Source organism: Callithrix jacchus, chromosome X (genome assembly GCF_049354715.1).
Source record: "Callithrix jacchus isolate 240 chromosome X, calJac240_pri, whole genome shotgun sequence".
Taxonomy (NCBI): Eukaryota; Metazoa; Chordata; class Mammalia; order Primates; family Cebidae; genus Callithrix; species Callithrix jacchus.
This window is the reverse complement of record NC_133524.1, coordinates 69,681,230-69,700,862: the sequence shown is the minus strand read 5'-3', so window position 1 is coordinate 69,700,862 and position 19,633 is coordinate 69,681,230. Positions and strand designations below refer to the sequence as shown.

General features: G+C 39.3%; 1 protein-coding gene across 26 annotated transcripts in view; it reads left to right on the top strand.

The window, feature by feature from the left end:
* Positions 1 to 19,633, top strand: part of HDAC8 (histone deacetylase 8) — a 272,200-nt gene that overhangs the window by 133,834 nt on the left and 118,733 nt on the right. The window contains exon 10 of one of the 26 annotated variants that reach the window (XM_078362963.1): positions 1,288 to 1,968. The exons of the other annotated variants lie outside the window; for them this stretch is intronic. Within the exon in view, the coding sequence (XP_078219089.1) occupies positions 1,288 to 1,296 (9 nt within the window). The 3' untranslated portion in view covers positions 1,297 to 1,968. Of the gene's footprint in view, positions 1 to 1,287; positions 1,969 to 19,633 lie in introns of those variants that run through there. 26 annotated transcript variants of the gene reach the window in all.

Below are 19,633 nucleotides of genomic sequence, written 5' to 3'. Positions count from 1 at the left end.
TGTCAAATTCCCAGTGTCAGAATGAAGTTTTCCAAAATTCTAATTTTCACTCAAAAATGTGAATATTATCATTGACAAGAAATACTGTCAGTTGTTTGCCCTGAAGTGTGACAGACTTACTTCAGTTTTGAGAGAATATTTGCCTAATATCCAAGTATTTAATCATGGCTCATCCATCATTCTTTCCAGCAAAAATGATGTTCTATGAAAAATGTGGCTAGTTAAGTTCAAAAGTTAACATGCTTTTCCTCAAGACAACCACCATAGTACAGTTTATACCAGAAGCACCTGATATATACCTCCTATTTTGTCACACAAAATCTTAAATCCAGCATCAGGATTTAATAAATGTAATACTTTTTAGTGGGACATTCTTAAGTCAAATTAGATTTTATTTTACTATAAGTGCATGTCAGTAAATAATACAATAACTCCTGGTGTACTTTGGTGCTATTGCCTTAATTTGCCATAGTACCAGCAGTTTTACCCACCATTGCTTTTGCACCTCCATGCAAATATAAACAAAGTTTCTCCAGCATAAACCATGAAAGTCAAACAAGTTATTCAGCACTTTGAATGTTTTAGCACCACTCATGTTTGTCACCAACCATTCACATAAAAGAAGATCATCTTCAAAGATTAGTTAGTGCTAATACCACATGACTGACTATAAGCAAAACTGCAAGTCCAGCGACATTTGTAGATTTGTCTGTTTTTATCGTGTGAATAAGTTCCATAAATGAGATGCTAAGTCTTCATGATTACAACTAAATGTTTAAATAAACAAGTTACTGTGCCATTGAGAAAAGACAATGCTATAAGTTATTCTACTAACTTTTCATTCAGTAGGCAGTGAGCAATGTCAGTTGTCTGTCCAAGGCTTTATTGGTCTCCAAGCTTTAGTGTGGAATTCTCTAGCCAATGCAGTAAAATAACTTATCCATAAGATGCTGCAATGATTTTTTAATTTCTAATTGGAAAGGTACAACAAACAATTTTTGGCTGTTTGAGTTCATCTTGTCTATGCTTAATATATTCAATTCCTTTTCCTTTAACTATGAATGAATGGTCTAAAAATGATGTTACAATTTAAATGACAAATTAATTTGAAACTGTTTGAAAATGTTCGGTTGCATAAGAGACTAAAAGGTAAATTTGTGACATATATAAAGATAATTCAACCATATTTTGTTTCTTCTTTAAAATTTCACCCAGTTTTTTTTGAAGTAAAGTTCTTCCTTCCATGGGTCAGAACCATTATTGATGTTTCAATTTTGTCTTTTTCAGCTTCTATAAACATAGATGTTGTGGCCCTGGTTTAATAAAACAAGTCTTCTAGCTCTGGACCACACCCCTTATATCCTTAATTGGACTGTTTGGCTGGGCTGTGTTACTCCATTTCTTCTCTGCCACCAGGGCGACAGCATGCCTTGCTCCTCCCTGGTCTGCGGTGGCACTCCTTTGAGCTCAGTATATAGGCAGCCACCACTGGACCTGCTGCTTCCAACATGACTCTACATGGTCTTCTATAGAAATTATGAGTAAGAAAATGTCTTTTATATTTATCCATTCCAGCGTTTTTCAATTTTTTGTGTAGATCCAAGTTTTGATCTGGTACAAATTGCATTCTGCTTAAGAACTTCAGTTCAATTTTCTTATACTGTAGATCTGCTAGCAACAAATTCTCAGCTTTTGTTTGTCTGAAAAAGTTTCTATTTTGTGTTAATTCTGTAAAGATATGTTCACTAGGTATAGAAATCTAGGTTGATAATTTTTCTTTTAGCACTTCAAAGATACCATTTCATTATCTTCTTGCTTACATATTTCCTCATGAGAAGTCTGTTATTAATTTTTATCTTTGTTCCTTTGTATAATATGTGTCATATTTTCTTTGGCTGCTAAGTTTTCTCTTTATAACTAGTTTTTGTCAGCTGGATTAAAATGTGCTGTCATGTGGTTGTCTTTGGATATATCATGTGTGAAATTCATTGAGCTAGATCTGTGGGTTTGTAGTTCTCATCAAATTTAGAAATATTTCAGCCACTATTTTTTTTCTGTTAATTATTTCTTTCTTCTACTTCTAGGACTCCAGCTAAACCTAGTTAGACCAGTTATGATGAAGTCTCATAGGTCACTCACTGTAACCTTTTTACTATTTCTTTCTTTCTTTCTTTTTTTTTTTTTTTTTAAGAGACAGTGTCTTACCCTATCAGCCAGGCTTGAGTACAGTGGTATAGTCATGGCTTACTGAAGCCTCAACCTCCTGGGCTCAAGCAATCCTCCCACCTCAGCCTCTGAAGTAGATAGAACTACAGGCACACTCCACCATGCCTGGTTAATTGTTTTATTTTGTAGAGACAAGGACTCACCGTGTTATCCAGGCAGATCTTCAACTCCTGGTCTCAAGCAGTCCTCTCGCCTTAGCCTCCCAAAGTGCTGGAATTACAGGCGTGAGCCACCATGCCTAGCCTTTTTTTTTTCTTTAGTCTGTTATTTCTCCCTGTGATTTATTTTGGAGAGTTTCCATCACTTTGCCTTCAAGTTCATTGATATTTTCTTCTGCAGTATACCTACTTTTAATCTCATCCAGTGAAATTTTCCTTTCAAATAAATGTTTTTCATCTCTAGAATTTCCATTATTAAAAATATTTTAAATTTCTCTCCACACTAAGTTCATATTTTTTACCTCCTTAAGCATATTGAGCATATTTATAATAGCTGTTTTACTGTCCTTGTCTATAAATTCTGTCATTTCTGTCATTTCTAGATCTGTTTCTGTTAACTGATTTTTCTTTAGATTATAGGTCATGTTTCCCTACTTCTTTGTGTGTTTAGTAATTTTTTATTGGACATCAAATGTCATGAATTTTATATTGTTGAGTTCTGGATTTTTAAAAATTGATTTCAAGAGGATTAGACATTTCCCCTGATAATTAAGTTACTGTAGATCAGTTTGATCCTTTTTCAGTTTTGTTTATAAATTCATTTAGAGAACGTCTTGACTAGCCTTTTTATTCTAGGGCTAATTTAGCCCACTTTGAAGGTACTACCTCTGGTAAGCCTGTAAGCCTGTACTGTTACCCCAGGTATTCAGTGAGATCTCTTCACTTTGACCCTTTGTGAGCTCTAGGAATTGTTTATTGTTGTTGTTGTTTTAAGTTGGAGTCTTGCTTTGTTACCCAGGCTGGAGTTCAGTGGCACAATCTCAGCTCACTGCAAGCTCCACCTCCCAGGTGCAGGCGATTCTCCTATCTCAGCTTCCCCAGTAGCTGGGATTACAGGCAAGCGCCACCATGCCCAGCTAATATTTTATATTTTTAGTAGAGCTGGGGTTTCACCATGTTGGCCAAGTTGGTCTCAAACTCCTGACCTCAAGAGATCCACCTGCCTCAGCCTCCCAAAGTGCTAGGATTACAGGCATGTACCACTGTGCCCAGCCAGGAATTGTTCATCTTACAACACTTCAGTAATTATTGTTTTTCTGTAAGTTTTTCTGGACTACTCTTGTGAAGTTGTACCCTATACATGTTCAGACTGGTATTCTTCAAAAGACTCAAGTAGACCTCCATGTATATTTCTACTACTCTTTTTTGGCTTAGCTCTATCTCTACAATTTCTAACCACCTTGGCCCCTCTGAACTCCAATATCTATCTCCTCTAGTCAGTGAGATTGCTGAGCTCTGTTTGGGTTCTGGCTTCCTACACCACAGTCCAGGAATTACTTCCAGGCAGAAAGCCTGGGTGATGATAGGGTTCACCCCATTCATATCCTTTGTCTTTCAGGAATCGCTATCTCATATTGTTTATTGTCTAATTTCTGAAAATAGATGTTTTCTGTAATTTGTCAATTTTCCAGTTGTCTCTAGAGAGAGAGTAAGTTTTCCCACATGGCCAGAAGCTGAAGTCCTTTAGTTATCTGCCTTCATTTTTGAAGAATATTTTTGTAGGATTTAAAATTCTAGACTTAGAGTTTTTCTTTTCTTTTAGCTTCTATTGTTTTTGATAAACATTAGTCTTATTCTTCTTATGGTTTCCCTGTATATAATGTTCCTTTTTTCCCTCTGGCCACCTTTATGAATTTATATTTGGTATTCAGAACTTTGACTGTGGGCCAGGCACAGTGGCTCATGCCTGTAATCCCAACACTTGGGGAGGCCAAGGCAGGCAGACAACTTGAAGCCAGGAGGTTAAGACCAGCCTGGACAACATGGTGAAGCCCCATCTCTACTTAAATTACAAAAAGAAGCCAGGCGTGGATGCCTGTAATCCCAGCTACTCAGGTGGCTGAGTCATGAGAATCACTTGACCCTGGGAGGCAGAGGTTACAGTGAGCTGAGATAGTGCCACTGCATTCCAGCCTGGCCAACACTGCAAGACTCTGTCTCAAGAAGAAAAAGAAAGAAAGAACACCGACTGTGATATGCCTCAGTGTACTTTGGTTTATATTTATCTGACGTGAGATTCCCTAAGTTCTTGGATTTGTGGGTTGCTAATTTTTATATGCAGGTTGGGTATCACTTTTCTGAAATACTTAGGATCAGAAGTCTTTTGAATTTCTGATTTTTTTTTTTGGATTTTGTAGTATTTGCAACCTGGAAATTCAAAATCTAAAATGTTTCTGTGAACAATTCATTTGAACATCATGTCAGCACTCGAAAAGTTTCATATTTTAAAATATTACAGATTTTGGATTTTCAGATTAGGGATACTCAACCTGTAATTTGAAAAAGTATCAGCCAGTATTTCTTTACTTTTTTTAACTTTTTCTCTCTCTCCTGTTCTTCTGAGACCCTAATTACAAATATGTTAGATTGATGCTGTCCTACAAGTCACTGAAGTGTGCTTAGTTTTTGGTTTTTTTTTTTTTTAGTCAGAGTTTCGCTCTTGTTATCCAGGCTGGAGTGCAATGGCGCGACGTCGGCTCACTGCAACCTCTGCCTCCTGGGTTCAGACAATTCTCCTGCCTCAGCCTCCTGAGTAGCTGGGATTACAGGCACGCACCACCATGCCCAGCTAATTTTTTTTTTTTTTGTATTTTTAGTAGAGACGGGGTTTCAGCATGTTGACCAGGATGGTCTCAATCTCTTGACCTCGTGATCCACCCGCCTCGGCCTCCCAAAGTGCTGGGATTACAGGCGTGAGCCACCGTGCCCAGCCCTAATTTTTTTTTCAATGTTTTTTCTCTTGAAGCTTCAGTTTGTTTGATTTCTGTTGATCGGTCTTCAAGTTTACTGATTCTTTAGTATTCAATCTACTATTAATTCTATCCCCTGAATTTTTTTTACTCCATCTCATCCAGTGATTTCCCTAGCTTCTTTAATCTTGAAACTATTATAGATCCACAGACAATTGTAAAAGTACTATAAAGAGGTACCATGTACCCTTCATTCAGTTTCCTCCAGTGGTAACTTCTTATATAACTATACTGCAGTATCAAAAACCAGGAAATTTACATTGGTACAGCAGACCTTAATTAGATTTCACCAATTTTACATAAGCCCATGTGTGCATGTGTGTGTGTGTGCACACGTACATGTGCATATATGTACATATTTAATCCTAGGTGATTTTATTATATGTATAGATTGATGTAACTATTATTATAGTCAGGATACAGCACTGTTTCATTATCACAGAGACTTTCCTTCTGCTACCCTTTTATAACCACTGCTGCCTTCTCTTCCCCTACCCAATCGCAAACTTGATCTTTTCTTCATCTCTATGATTTTTTCATTTAGACAATGTGACATAAGTGGAATCTTACATTATTTGAGTCTTTGAGATTAGATTTTGCCCTCAAGATAATTCCCTTGAGATCCATCCAATTTGTTCAACTCATTAATAGTTTATTCCTTTTTGTCGCTGAATAGTATTCCATGGCATACATGTACCATAGGTTGTTTAATCATTTCTCCATTTGAGTTGTTTTCAATTTTGGCTATTAAAACTAAACATTCACATACAGTTTTATGTGGATATAAGTTTTCATATCTCTGGGAACAATGCCTAGGAATGCAAATTCTAGATCATGCAGTAAGAATACATTTGATGTCCTTAAGAAACTAAAAGGAAAGGAAATGATTAAAGAAGTGCTTTCTTTTGATTACGGTTCACATACTACATCTTTCCCACCCTTTTTAATATTTCCCTATATCATTACATTTGAAGTGAGTTTCTTGTAGGCAGGATATAATTGGGTTGTGTTTTTTTTAATTGCATTTTAGGTTTTGGGGTACATGTGAAGAACATGCAAGATTATTGCATAGGTATAAACGTGGCAGTGTGATTTGCTGCCTTCTTCCCCTTCACCTATACTATATCTGGCATTTCTCCCCATGCTATCTCTCCCCAACTCCCCACCCCCCACTGTCCCTCCCCTATTTCCCCCCTACAGACCCCAGTGTATAGTGCTCCCCTCCCTATGTCCATGTGTTCTCATTGTTCAACACCCGCCTAGGAGTGAGAAAATGCAGTGTTGGATTTTTTGTTCTTGTGTCAGTTTGCTGAGAATGATGGTTTCCAGGTTCATCCATGTCCCTACAAAGGACACGAACTCATCGTTTTTGATGGCTGTATAATATCCCATGGTGTATATGCGCCACATTTTCCCTGTCCAGTCTATCATCAATGGGCATTTGGGATGGTTCCAGGTCTTAGCTGTTGTAAACTGTGCTGCAATGAACATACGTGCGCATGTCTCCTTATAGTAGAACGATTTATAGTCCTTTGGATATATACCCAGTAATGGGATGGCTGGGTCAAATGGAATTTCTATTTCTAGGTCCTTGAGGAATCGCCATGCTGTCTTCCACAATGGTTGAACTAATTTACACTCCCACCAGCAGTGTAAAAGTGTTCCTATTTCTTCACATCCTCTCCAGCATCTGTTGTCTCCAGATTTTTTAATGATTGCCATTCTAACTGGTGTGAGATGGTATCTCAATGTAGTTTTGATTTGCATTTCTCTAATGACCAGTGATGATGAGCATTTTTTCATGTTTGTTGGCCTCCTGTATGTCTTCTTTTGTAAAGTGTCTGCTCATATCCTTTGCCCACTTTTGAATGGGCTTGTTTTTTTCTTGTAAATCTCTTTGAGTTCTTTGTAAATTCTGGATATCAGCCCTTTGTCAGATGGGTAGACTGCAAAAATTTTTTCCCATTGTGTTGGTTGCTGATTCACTCTAATGACTGTTTCTTTTGCCGTGCAGAAGCCATGGAGTTTGATTAGGTCCCATTTGTCTATTTTGGCTTTTGTTGCCAATGCTTTTGGTGTTTTGATCATGAAGTCCTTGCCTACGCCTGTGTCCTGAATGGTTTTGTCTAGATTTTCTTCTAGGGTTTTTATGGTGTTAGGTCTTATGTTTAAGTCTTTAATCCATCTGGAGTTAATTTTAGTGCAAGGTGTCAGGAAGGGGTCCAGTTTCTGCTTTCTGCACATAGCTAGCCAGTTTTCCCAACACCATTTGTTAAACAGGGAATCCTTTCCCCCTTGCTTGTTTTTGTCAGGTTTGTCAAAAATCGGATGGTTTTAGATATGTTGTGTTGCCTCCGAGGCCTCTGTTCTGTTCGATTGGGCTATATCTCTGTTTTGGTACCAGTACCATGCTGTTTTGATTACTGTAGCCTTGAAGTATCGTTTGAAATCCGGTAGTGTGATGCCTCCTGCTGTGTTCTTTTTGCCTAGAATTGACTTGGCTATGTGGGCTCTCTTTTGGTTCCATATGAAGTTGGAGGTTGTTTTTTCCAGTTCTGTGAAGAAGGTCATTGGTAGCTTGATGGGGATAGCATTGAATCTGTAAATTACTTTCCTAACCATGAACATGGAATGTTTCTCCATCTGTTTGTGTCCTTTCTTATTTTGTTGAGCAGTGGTTTGTAGTTCTTCTTGAAGAGGTCCTTTATGTTCCTTGTGAGTTGTATTCCTAGGTATTTTTTTCTCTTTCTAGCAATTGTGAATGGCAGTTCATTGTTGATGTGGCTCTCTTTAAGTCTGTTATTGGTGTATAGGAATGCTTGTGATTTTTGTACACTGATTTTGTATCCTGAGACTTTGCTGAAGTTGCTTATCAGTTTCAGGAGATTTTGGGCTGAGACGATGGGGTCTTCTAGATATATAATCATGTCATCTGCAAATAGAGACAATTTGGCTTCCTCCTTTCCTATTTGAATACCCTTTATTTCTTTTTCTTGCCTGATTGCTCTGGCTAGAACTTCCAGTACTATATTGAATAGGAGTGGTGAAAGAGGGCATCCTTGTCTAGTGCCGGATTTCAAAGCGTATGCTTCCAGTTTTTGCCCATTCAGTATGATATCGGCTGTTGGTTTGTCATAAATAGCTTTTATTATTTTGAGATACGTTTCGTCAATACCTAGTTTATTGAGGGTTTTTAGCATAAAACACTGTTGAATTTTGTCAAATGCCTTCTCTGCATCAATTGAGATAATCATGTGGTTTTTGTTTTTGGTTCTGTTTATGTGGTGAATTACATTTATAGACTTGCGTATGTTGAACCAGCCTTGCATCCCTGGGATGAATCCTACTTGATCATGGTGGATAAGCTTTTTGATGTGCTGTTGCAATCGGCTTGCCAGTATTTTATTGAAGATTTTTGCATCTATGTTCATCATGGATATTGGCCTGAAGTTTTCTTTTCTTGTTGGGTCTCTGCTGGGTTTTGGTATCAGGATGATGTTGGTCTCATAAAATGACTTGGGAAGGATTCCCTCTTTTTGGATTATTTGGAATAGTTTCAGAAAGAATGGTACCAGCTCCTCTTTGTATGTCTGGTAGAATTTGGCTGTGAACCCATCTGGACCTGGGCTTTTTTGGGGTGGTAGGCTCTTAATCGCTGCCTCAACTTCAGATCTTGTTATTGGTCTATTCAGGGTTTCGACTTCTTCCTGGTTTAGGCTTGGGAGGAGGCAAGTGTCCAGGAATTTATCCATTTCTTCCAGATTTACTAGTTTATGTGCATAGAGTTGTTTGCAATAATCTCTGATGATAGTTTGAATTTCTGTGGAATCTGTGGTGCTATCCCCTTTATCATTTTTTATTGCATCTATTTGGTTATTCTCTCTTTTCTTTTTTATTAATCTGGCTAATGGTCTATTTTGTTGATCTTTTCGAAAAACCAGCTCTTGGCTTTATTGATTTTTTTGAAGGGTTTTTTGTGTCTCTATCTCCTTCAGTTCTGCCCTGATCTTAGTTATTTCTTGTCTTCTGCTAGGTTTTGAGTTTTTTTGATCTTGCTCCTCTAGCTCTTTCAATTTTGACAGTAGGGTGTCAATTTTAGATCTCTCTTTGCTTCTCAGGTGGGCACTTATTGCTGTATATTTTCCTCTAGAGACTGCTTTAAATGTGTCCCAGAGATTCTGGTATGTTGTGTCTTCATTCTTATTGGTTTCAAAGAACTTCTTTATTTCTGCCTTCATTTCATTGTTTATCCAGTCAACATTCAAGAGCCAGTTGTTCAGTTTCCATGAAGCTGTGAGGTTCTGAGTTCGTTTCTGAATTCTGAGTTTTAACCTGATTGCACTAAGGTCTGAGAGACTGTTTGTTATGATTTCAGTTGTTTTGCATTTGCTGAGGAGTGATTTACTTCCAATTATGTGGAATTACTTCCAATTTTAGAGTAGGTGTGATGTGGTGCTGAGAAGAATGTATATTCTGTGGATTTGGTGTGGAGAGTTCTGTAAATGTCTATCAGGTTTGCTTGTTCCAAGTCTGAGTTCAAGTCCTGGATATCCTTGTTAATTTTCTGTCTGGTTGATCTGTCTAATATTGACAGGGGAGTGTTAAAGTCTCCCACTATTATTGTGTGGGAGTCTAAGTCTTTGTAAGTCATTAAGAACTTGCCTTATATATCTGGGTGCTCCTGTATTGGGTCCATATATATTTAGGATCGTTAGCTCTTCTTGTTGTATCGATCCTTTTACCATTATGTAATGTCCTTCTTTGTCTCTTTTGATCTTTGTTGCTTTAAAGTCTATTTTATCAGAGACGAGAATTGCAACTCCTGCTTTTTTTTGCTCTCCATTTGCTTGGTAAATCTTCCTCCATCCCTTTATTTTGAGCCTTTGTGTATCCTTGCATGTGAGATGGGTTTCCTGGATACAGCACACTGATGGGTTTTGGCTTTTTATCCAATTTGCCAGTCTGTATCTTTTGATTGGGGCATTTAGTCCATTTACATTTAGGGTTACCATTGTTATGTGTGAATTTGATACTGCCATTTTGATGCTAGCTGGCTGTTTTGCCCATTAGTTGATGCAGATTCTTCATTGCGTTGATGCTCTTTACCATTTGTTATGTTTTTGGAGTGGCTGGTACTGGTTGTTCCTTTCTATGTGTAGTGCCTCTTTCAGGAGCTCTTGTAAAGCAGGCGATGAAATCTCTGAGTACATGCTTGTTTGCAAAGGATTTTATTTTTCCTTCACTTATGAAGCTTAGTTTGGCTGGATATGAAATTCTTGGTTGAAAGTTCTTTTCTTAAAGGATGTCGAATGTTGGTCCCCACTCTCTTCTGGCTTGTAGGGTTTCTGCTGAGAGATCTGCTGTGAGTCTGATAGGCTTCCCTTTGTGGGTAACCTGACCTTTCTCTCTGGCTTCCCTTAGCATTTTCTCCTTCATTTCAATACTGGTGAATCTGATGATTATGTGCCTTGGGGTTGTTCTTCTTGAGGAATATCTTTGTGGTGTTCTCTGTGTTTCCTGGACTTGAATATTGGCCTGCCTTGCTTGGTTGGGGAAGTTTTCCTGGATAATATCCTGAAGAATATTTTCCAGCTTGGATTCATTCTCTTCGTCACATTCAGGTACACCTATCAAACGTAGATTAGGTCTTTTTACATAGTCCCATATTTCTGGGAGACTTTGTTCATTCCTTTTTACCCTTTTTTCTCTAATCTTGCTTTCTTGTTTTATTTCATTGAGTTGATCTTCGACCTCTGATATCCTTTCTTCTGCTTGGTCAATTCAGCTGTTGAATCTTGTGCATGCTTCACGAAGTTCTCGTGTTGTGTTTTTCAGCTCCATCAGTTCACTTATATTCCTCTCTAAGTTGTCCATTCTTGTTAGCATTTCATCAAATCTTTTTTCAAGGTTCTTAGTTTCTTTGCATTGGGTTAGAACATGTTCTTTTAGCTCACAGAAGTTTCTTATTACCCACCTTCTGAAACCTGATTCTGTCATTTCATTACACTCATTCTGCATCCAGCCTTGTTCCCTTGCTGGTGAGGAGTTGTGATCCCTTGTAGGAGAGGTGTTCTGGTTTCAGGTGTTTTCCTCCTTTTTGCGCTGGTTTCTTCCCATCTTTGTGGATTTATCCATGTGTCATCTTTGTAGTTGCTGACTTTCAGATTGGGTCTCTGAGTGGACGTCCAGTTTGTTGATGATGCAGTTATTTTTCTTTCTTAGTTTTTCTTCTAACAGTCTGGCCCGTCTACTGTAGGACTGCTGAGGTCTACTCCAGGCCCTGCTTGCCTGGGGATCCCCTGCAGCAGCTGCAGAACAGTAAGGGTTGCTCCCAGTTTCTTATTCTGCTATCTTTGTCCCAGAAGGATACCTGCCAAATGTCAGTCTGATCAGTCCTTTGTGAGGTGACTCTTTGGATATACGGGGGACGGGGGCTGCTTGAGGACGGGAGCTCCTTTATAGGAGCTCAAGTGCTGAGATGTGAGCTCCGTTATTCATTCAGAGCTGCTGGGCAGGTATATTTAAGTCTGCTGCAGCAGAACTCATAAACCCCCTTTTTTTTTTCAGGTGTTCTATCCCCGGGAGTTAGGGCTTTATTTATGAGTTTCCGTTGAGCTGTTGCTGTTTTTTCAGGGCTGCCCTGCCCAGCAAGGAGGCAGCCTAGTCACTATCTGCCTGCAGAGGCTTTGCTGAGCTGCTGTGGGCTCTGCCCAGCTGCCTTGTGAACTTCCCTGCAGTCCTGTTCATATGGATGTAGTTAGCACTACCTTGGCAATGGTGGCCCACCTCTGTAATGGCGGACTCTCTCTGTAATCGTGGGTTGCCTTGGCAACACGGGCTGCCTCAGCAGTGGTGGACTACCTCCATAGTGCTGGAGTGCCTCGGTAATGGCGGACACCCCTCCTTCGCAGAGCTGGACTGTCCCGGTTTCAGCTGTGCTTGCTGTGAAACTCTCAAACCAGAGCAATTCCAACTGCTGGTTTTTTTTTTTTTTTTTTTTTTTTTTTGTGGTGGTGGGACCAGCCGAGCCTGATCACCTGGCTCCCTGCCTCAGAGCCTTTTTTTTTTTAGTTGAACAGTCGATTCTCTCCCAGGTGTTCTAGTCACCTGTTGAAAAGGCACCAGGATCTGTGATTTCCCATGTGGCAACCCACTGCCCCAGCTGAAAAAGCGGTGCTGAGATTCATGGCGCTTTTTTGCCCGGGTATCTCCTGGCCTGGCTCCCTTTTTAATCAGATGAATGGGCGATTCTGCCTTCCCGGAGCTCCGATCGCCAGCTAAAAGGGTACTCAGACCTGTGTATTTTGTGTGGAGAACTGCCACACCGGGACACCAGCAAATCAGCCACACCAGCCGAAACAGCCATGCTGGCAACCCATGGGGCTCCTCCATCTGGGAATCTCCTGGTCTGTGGGCAATAAAAATCCATCTGGAAATGTGACATCCACTTGCCCTCTGCACTTTCACTGAGAGCTGCAATCCTGAGCTGCTTCTAATCAGCCATCTTGGATCTTCCAAGAACTCAGGTTGTATTTTTTTAACCTATTCTGCCATCTCTCTTTCCAAAGGTATGTTTAGACCATTTACTTTTAATGTACTTCCTGATATGTTAGGGCCTAACTCTGCCATTTTATTTAAACAGTTTGTTTTCTGTTTGTCCCATCTAATTTTTTTATACTTTAAGTTCTGGGATACATGTGCAGAATGTGCAGGTTTGTTACATAGGTACACACATGTCATGGTGTTTTGCTGCAGCCGTCACCCCATCATCTACATTAGGTATTTCTTCTAATGTTCTCCATCCCCTAGCACCACACCCACTGACAGGCCCTGGTGTTTGATATTCCTCCAATGTGTCCATGTGTTCTCATTGTTCAACTCCCACTTATGAGTGAAAACATGCAGTGTTTGGTTTTCTGTTCCTGTGTTAGTTTGCTGAGAATGATGGTTTCCAGCTTTATCCATATCCCTGCAAAGGACATTAAATCGTCCTTTTTTTATGGTTGCATAGTATTCCATGGTGTATATGTGCTACATTTTCTTTATTGAGTCTGTCATTAGTGAACATTTGGGTTGGTCCCAAGTCTTTGCTATTGTGAATAGTGCTGCAGTAAACATACATGTGCATGTATCTTTATTGTAGAATAATTTGTAATCTTTTGGGTATATACTCTGTAATGGGATTGCTGGATCAAATGGTATTTCTGGTTCTAGATCCTTGAGGAATCACTACATTGTCTTCCACAATGGTTCAACTAATTTACACTCCCACCAACAGTGTAAAAGTGTTCCTATTTCTCCACATTCTCTCTAGCACCTGTTTCCTGACTTTTTAATGATCACTATTCTAACTGGTGTGAGACGGTATCTCATTGTGGTTTTGATTTGCATTTCTCTAATGTCTAGTGTTGATGAACTTTTGTTCATATGTTTGTTGTCCACATAAATGTCTTCTTTTAAGAAGTGTCTGTTCATATCCTTTAGGTAAATTTTAAAAGGTTTGTTTACTTTTTTCTTATAAATTTGTTTCATTTTCTTATAGATTCTGGATATTAGCCCTTCATCAGATGGATAGATTACAAAAATTTCTCCCATTCTGTAGGTTGCCTCTTCACTCTGATGATAGTTGCCTTCACTGTGCAGAAGCACTTTAGTTTAATTAGATCCCATTTGTCAATTTTGGCTTTTGATGCCATTGCTTTTGGTGTTTTGTTGTGAAGTCTTTGCCCATGCCTATCCTGAATGGTACTGCCTAGGCTTTCTTGTAGGGTTTTTATGGTTTTAGGTCTTAAGTTTAAGTCTTTAATCCATCTTGAGTTAATTTTTGTGTAAGGTGTAAGGAAGAGGTCCAGTTTCAGTTTTCAGCATATGGCTAGCCACTTTTCCCAACACCATTTATTAAATAGGGAATCCTTTCTCCATTGCTTGCTTTTGTTTTTGTTAGGTTTGTCAAAGATTAGATGGTTGTAGATGTGTGGTGTTATTTCCGAGGCCTGTGTTCTGTTCCATCAGTCTACATATCTGTTTTGGTACCAGTACCATGCTGTTTTGGTTACTATAGCCTTGTAGCATAGTTTGAAGTCAGGTAGCTAGATGCCTCCAACTTTGTTCTTTTTACTTAGGATTGTCTTGGCTATACAGGCTCTATTTTAGTTCCATATGAAATTTGAAGTACTTTTTTCTAATTCTATGAAGAAAGTCAGTGGTAACTTGATGGGGATAGCATTGAATCTATAAATTACTTTTGGCAGTATGGCCATTTTCACAATATTGATTCCTCCTATCCATGAGCATGAAATGTTTTTCCATTTGGGTTCTCTCCTATTTCCTTGAGCAGTGGTTTGTAGTTCTCCTTGAAGAGATCCTTCACATCCCTTGTAAGTTGTATTCCTAGGTATTTATTTTCTTTATAGCAATTGTGAATGGGATTTACTCATGACTTGGCTCTCTGCTTGTCTATTATTGGTATATAGGAATGTGTGCGCTTTTGCACATTGATTTTGTATCCTGAGACTTTGCTGAAGTTGCTTATCAGCTTAAGGAGACTTCAGGCTGAGACGATTGGGTTTTCTAAATATACAATCATGTTACCTTCAAATAGAGACAATTTGACTTCCTCTCTTCCTATCTGAATACACTTTATTTCCTTCTCTTGATTGATTGCCCTGAGCAGAACTTCAAATACTATGTTGAATAGGAGTGGTGAGAGAGGGCATCCTTGTCTTGTGCTGGTGTTCAAAGAAAATGCTTCCAGCTTTTGTCCATTCAGTATGATATTGGCTGTGTTTTTCTCATAAATAGCTTTTATTACTTTGAGATACGTTCCATCAACACCTAGTCTATTGAGAGTTTTTACCATGGAGGAGTATTGAATTTTATCAAAGGCCTTTTCTGCATCTATTGATATAATCATGTGGTTTTTGTCATTGGTTCTGTTTATGTGATGGATTGTTTATTGATTTGTGTACATTGAACCAGCCTTGCATCCCAGGGATGAAGCTGACTGGATCATGGTGGATAAGCTCTTTGATGTGTTGCTGGATTTGGTTTGCTAGTATTTTGCTGAGGATTTTCACATCAATATTCATTGGGGATATTCACCTGAAATTTTCTTTTTTTGTTGTGTCTCTGCCAGGTTTTGGTACCAAGATGATGCTGGCCTCATAAAATGAGTTAGGGAGGAGTCCTTTTTCTATTGTTTGGAATAGTTTCAAAAGGAATGGCACCAGCTCCTCTTTGTAACTCTGGTAGAATTCAGCTGTGAATCCATCTGGTCCTGGGCTTTTTTTGGTTGGTAGGCTATTAATTATCACCTCAATTTCACAACTTATTATTGATCTAATCAGGGATTCAACTTCTTCCTGGTTTAGTCTTGGAAGGGTGTATGTGTACAGGAATTTATCCATTTCTTCTAGATTTTCTAGTTTATTAGCATAGAGGTGTTTATAGTATTCTCTAATGGTAGTTTATATTTCTGTGGTATCAGTGATGATATCCCCTTTATCATTTTTTATTGTTTCTATTTGATTCTTCTCTTTCTTTTCCTTCTTTATTAGTGTCGCTACAGTGTATTTTGTTAATCTTTTCAGAAAACCAGCTCTTTGATTCATTAATTTTTTGAAGGGGTTTTCATGTCACTATGTCCTTCACTTCTGCTCTGATCTTAGTTATTTCTTGACTTCTGCAAGCTTTCGAGTATGTTTGCTCTTGCCTCTCTAGTTCTTTTAATTGTGATGTTAGGGTGTCGATTTTAGATCTTTCCTGCTTTCTCCTGTGGACATTTATTGCTATAAATTTCCCTCTAATCACTGCTTTAGCTGTGTCCCAGAGATTCTGGTACATTGTGTCTTTGTTCTCATTGGTCTCAAAGAACTTATTTATTTCTGCCTTAATTTCATTCATTACCCAGTAGTCATTCAAGAGCAGGTTGTTCAGTTTCCATGAAGTTGTGCAGTTTTGAGTGCGTTTCTTAATCCTGAGGTCTAATTTGATTGCACTGTGGTCTGAGAGACTGTTATAATTTCCATACTTTTCCATTTGCTGAGGAGTGTTTTACTTCCAATTATATGGTTAATTTTAGAATAAGTGCCAATAAGAATGTATATTCTGCTAATAAGAATGTATATTCTGTTGATTTGGGGCAGAAAGTTCTGTAGATATCTATTAGGTCCACTTGGTTCAGAGCTGAGTTCAAGTCCTGGATATCCTCCTTAATTTTCTGTCTTGTTGATCTAATATTTACAGTGGGGTGTTAAAGTCTCCCACTATTATTGTGTGGGAATCTGAGTCTCTTTGTAGGTCTCTCTAAGAACTTGTTTTATGAATCTGGGTGCTCCTGTATTGGGTACATATGTATTTAGGATAGTTAGCTCTTCTTGTTGTGTTGATCCCTTTCCCATTATGTAATGCCCCTCTTTGTCTTTTTTTATCTTTGTTGATTTAAAATCTTTTTTAACAGATACTGGGATTGCAATCCCTGCTTTTTTTTTCTTTTTTCTTTCCAATTGCTTAGTAAATATTCCTCCATCCCTTTATTTACAGCCTATATGTACCTTTGCATGTGAGATGGATCTCCTGAATTCAGAACACCAACTGGTCTTGACTCTCTATCCAATTTGCGAGTTTGTGTCTTTTACTTAGAGCATTTAGCCCATTTACATTTAAGGTAAATATTGTCATGTGTGCATTTCATCCTGTCACTATGATGCTAGCTGGTTATTTTGCTCATTAGTTGATGCAGTTTCTTCATATTATTGGTGGTCTTTACAATTTAGTATGTTTTTGCAGTGGCTGGTAACAACTTTTCTTTTCCATATTTAGTGCTTACTTCAGGAGCTCTTGTAATGCAGGCCTGGTGATGACAAAATCTCAGCATTTGCTTGTCTGTAAAGGATTTTATTTCTCCTTCACTTATGAAGCTTAGTTTGGCTGAAAATGACTGGGTTTAAAATTCCTTTCTTTAAGAATGTTGAATATTGGCCCCCAGTCCCTTCTGGCTTGTAGGGTTTCTGTAGGGAGATCTGCTGTTAGTCTGATGGCTTCCCTTTGTGGGTAACCTGACCTTTCTCTCTGGCTGCCCTTAACATTTTTTCCTTCATTTCAACCTTGGTGAATCTGACAATTATGTGTATTGGGGTTGCTCTTGTTGGGAGTATCTTTATAGTGTTCTCTGCATATCCTGAATTTGAATGTTGGCCTGTCTTGCTAGGTTGGGGAAGTTCTCCTGGATAATATATTGAAGAGTGTTTTCAACTAGGTTCCATTCTCCCCATCACTTTCAGGTACACCAATCAAACGTAGGTTTGGTCTTTAGTTCTCGTGCTGTTTTTCAGCTCCATTGGGTCATTTATGGTCTTCTCTAAACTGGTTATTCTAGTTAGCAATTCCTTTAACCTTTTTTCAAGATTTTTAGTGTCCTTGCATTGGGTTAGAACATGCTTCTTTAGCTCGAAGGAGTTTGTTATTACCTACCTTCCAAAGCCTACTTCTGTCAGTTCATCAAACTCATTCTCCGTCCAGTTTTCTTCCCTTGCTGGCAAGGAGTTGTGATCCTTTGGAAGAGAAGAGGTATTCTGGTTCTTGGAAATTTCAGCCTTTTCATGCTGGGTTTTTCTCATCTTCACGCATTTATCTATCTTTGGTCTTTGATGTTTGTGACCTTTGGGATGGGGTTTTTGTGTGGTCATCCTTTTTGTTGATGATGATGCTATTCCTTTTTGTTTGTTAGTTTTCCTTCTCATAGTCAGGCCCCTCTGCTGCAGGTCTGATGGAGTTCGCTGGAGGTCCACTCCAGATCCTGTTCACCTGGGTATCACCAGTGGTGACTGCAGAACAGCAAAGATTGCTGCCTGTTCCTTCCTCTGAAAGCTTCATCCCAGAGGGGAAACTGCCAGATGCCAGCCGGTGCTTTCCTGTATAAGGTGTCTGTCGACCTCTGCTGGGAGATGTCTCCTCATCAGGAGGCACAGGGGTCAGGGACCCACTTGAGGAGGCCATCTGTCCCTTAGCAGAGCTCGAGTGCTGTGCTGAAAGATCCATTGCTCTCTTCAGAGCTGGCAGGCAAGAATGTTTAAGTCTGCTGAAGCTGCACCCACAGTTGCCCCTTCCCCCAGTCTGCTGAAGCTGCACCCACAGCCACCCCTTCCCCCAGAAAGATGGGAGTTTTATCTATAAGCCCATGACTGGGGCTACTGCCTTTCTTTCAGAGATGCCCTGCCCAGAAATGAGGAATCTAGAGAGGCAGTCTGGCTATAGCAGCTTTGCTGAGCTGCAGTGGGCTATGCCCCATTCAAACTTCCCAGTGGTTTTGTTTACACTATGAAGAGAAAACTGCCTACTCATGCCTCAGCAATGGCAGATGCCCCTCACTCCACCAAGCTCGAGCATCCCAGGTCAACTTCAGACTGCTGTTCTGGCAGCAAGAATTTCAAGCCAGCTGATATTAACTTGCTGGGCTCTATAGGAGTGGGATTCCTTGAGCTAGACCACTTGGCTCCCTGGCTTCAGCCCCCTTTCCAGGGGAGTGAACAGTTCTGTCTTGCTGGTGTTTCAGGCACCCCTGGGATATGAAAAAAACCTCCTGCCTCAAGTCAGTGTCTGCCCAAATGGCTGCCCAGTTTTGTGCTTGAAACCCAGGGCCCTGGTAGTGTAGATACCTGAGGGAATCTCCTGGTCTGCAGGTTACAAAGACCATGGGAAAAGCATAGTATCTGGGCCAGAATGCACCATTCCTCACGGCACAATCCCTCCCTGCTTTCCTTGGCTGTGGGGGGAGTTCCCCAACCCCTTGTATTTCCCAGGTAAGGTGACACCCCACCCTGCTTTGGCTCACCCCCATGGGCTGCACCCACTGTCTAATCCCAATGAGATGAGCCATGTACCTCAGTTGGAAATGCAGAAGTCACCCACCTTCTGCATTGATCTTGCTGGGAGCTGCAGACTGGAGCTGTTCCTATTCAGCCATCTTGCTAGTCACCTGTTTCCTCTATTTTTTTTTTCTAGTGCCTTCATTTAATTACTGGGGCATTTATAAAGAATTTTATTTTTTATTTATCTATAGTATTCTTAAGTATCAATTTGTATAGTTTGTTAATGGTTACTTTAGTTATTAGATTATTCATATGTAATTTTATCAGTCTACTGGTATCAACATTTCACCTCTTTGAGTGAAGAAACCTTACCACCCTTTATGTTTCCATACCATCCTCCCTTTAGAATATCTTAAATATTTCCTCTACACATATCAATAACCACATCAGTGTTATAGTTTTTGTTTCAATTATCAAACATGATTTAGAAAAGTTAAGAGAATAAGAAAAGTCTGTTGTATTTACCCATATTTTTGCTTTTTCTGTTGTCCTTTCTTCCTTCCTGATGCTCTAAGATTTTTTTTCTTTTATTATTTCCTTTCTGTTTAGAGCACTTACTTTTTCCATTCTT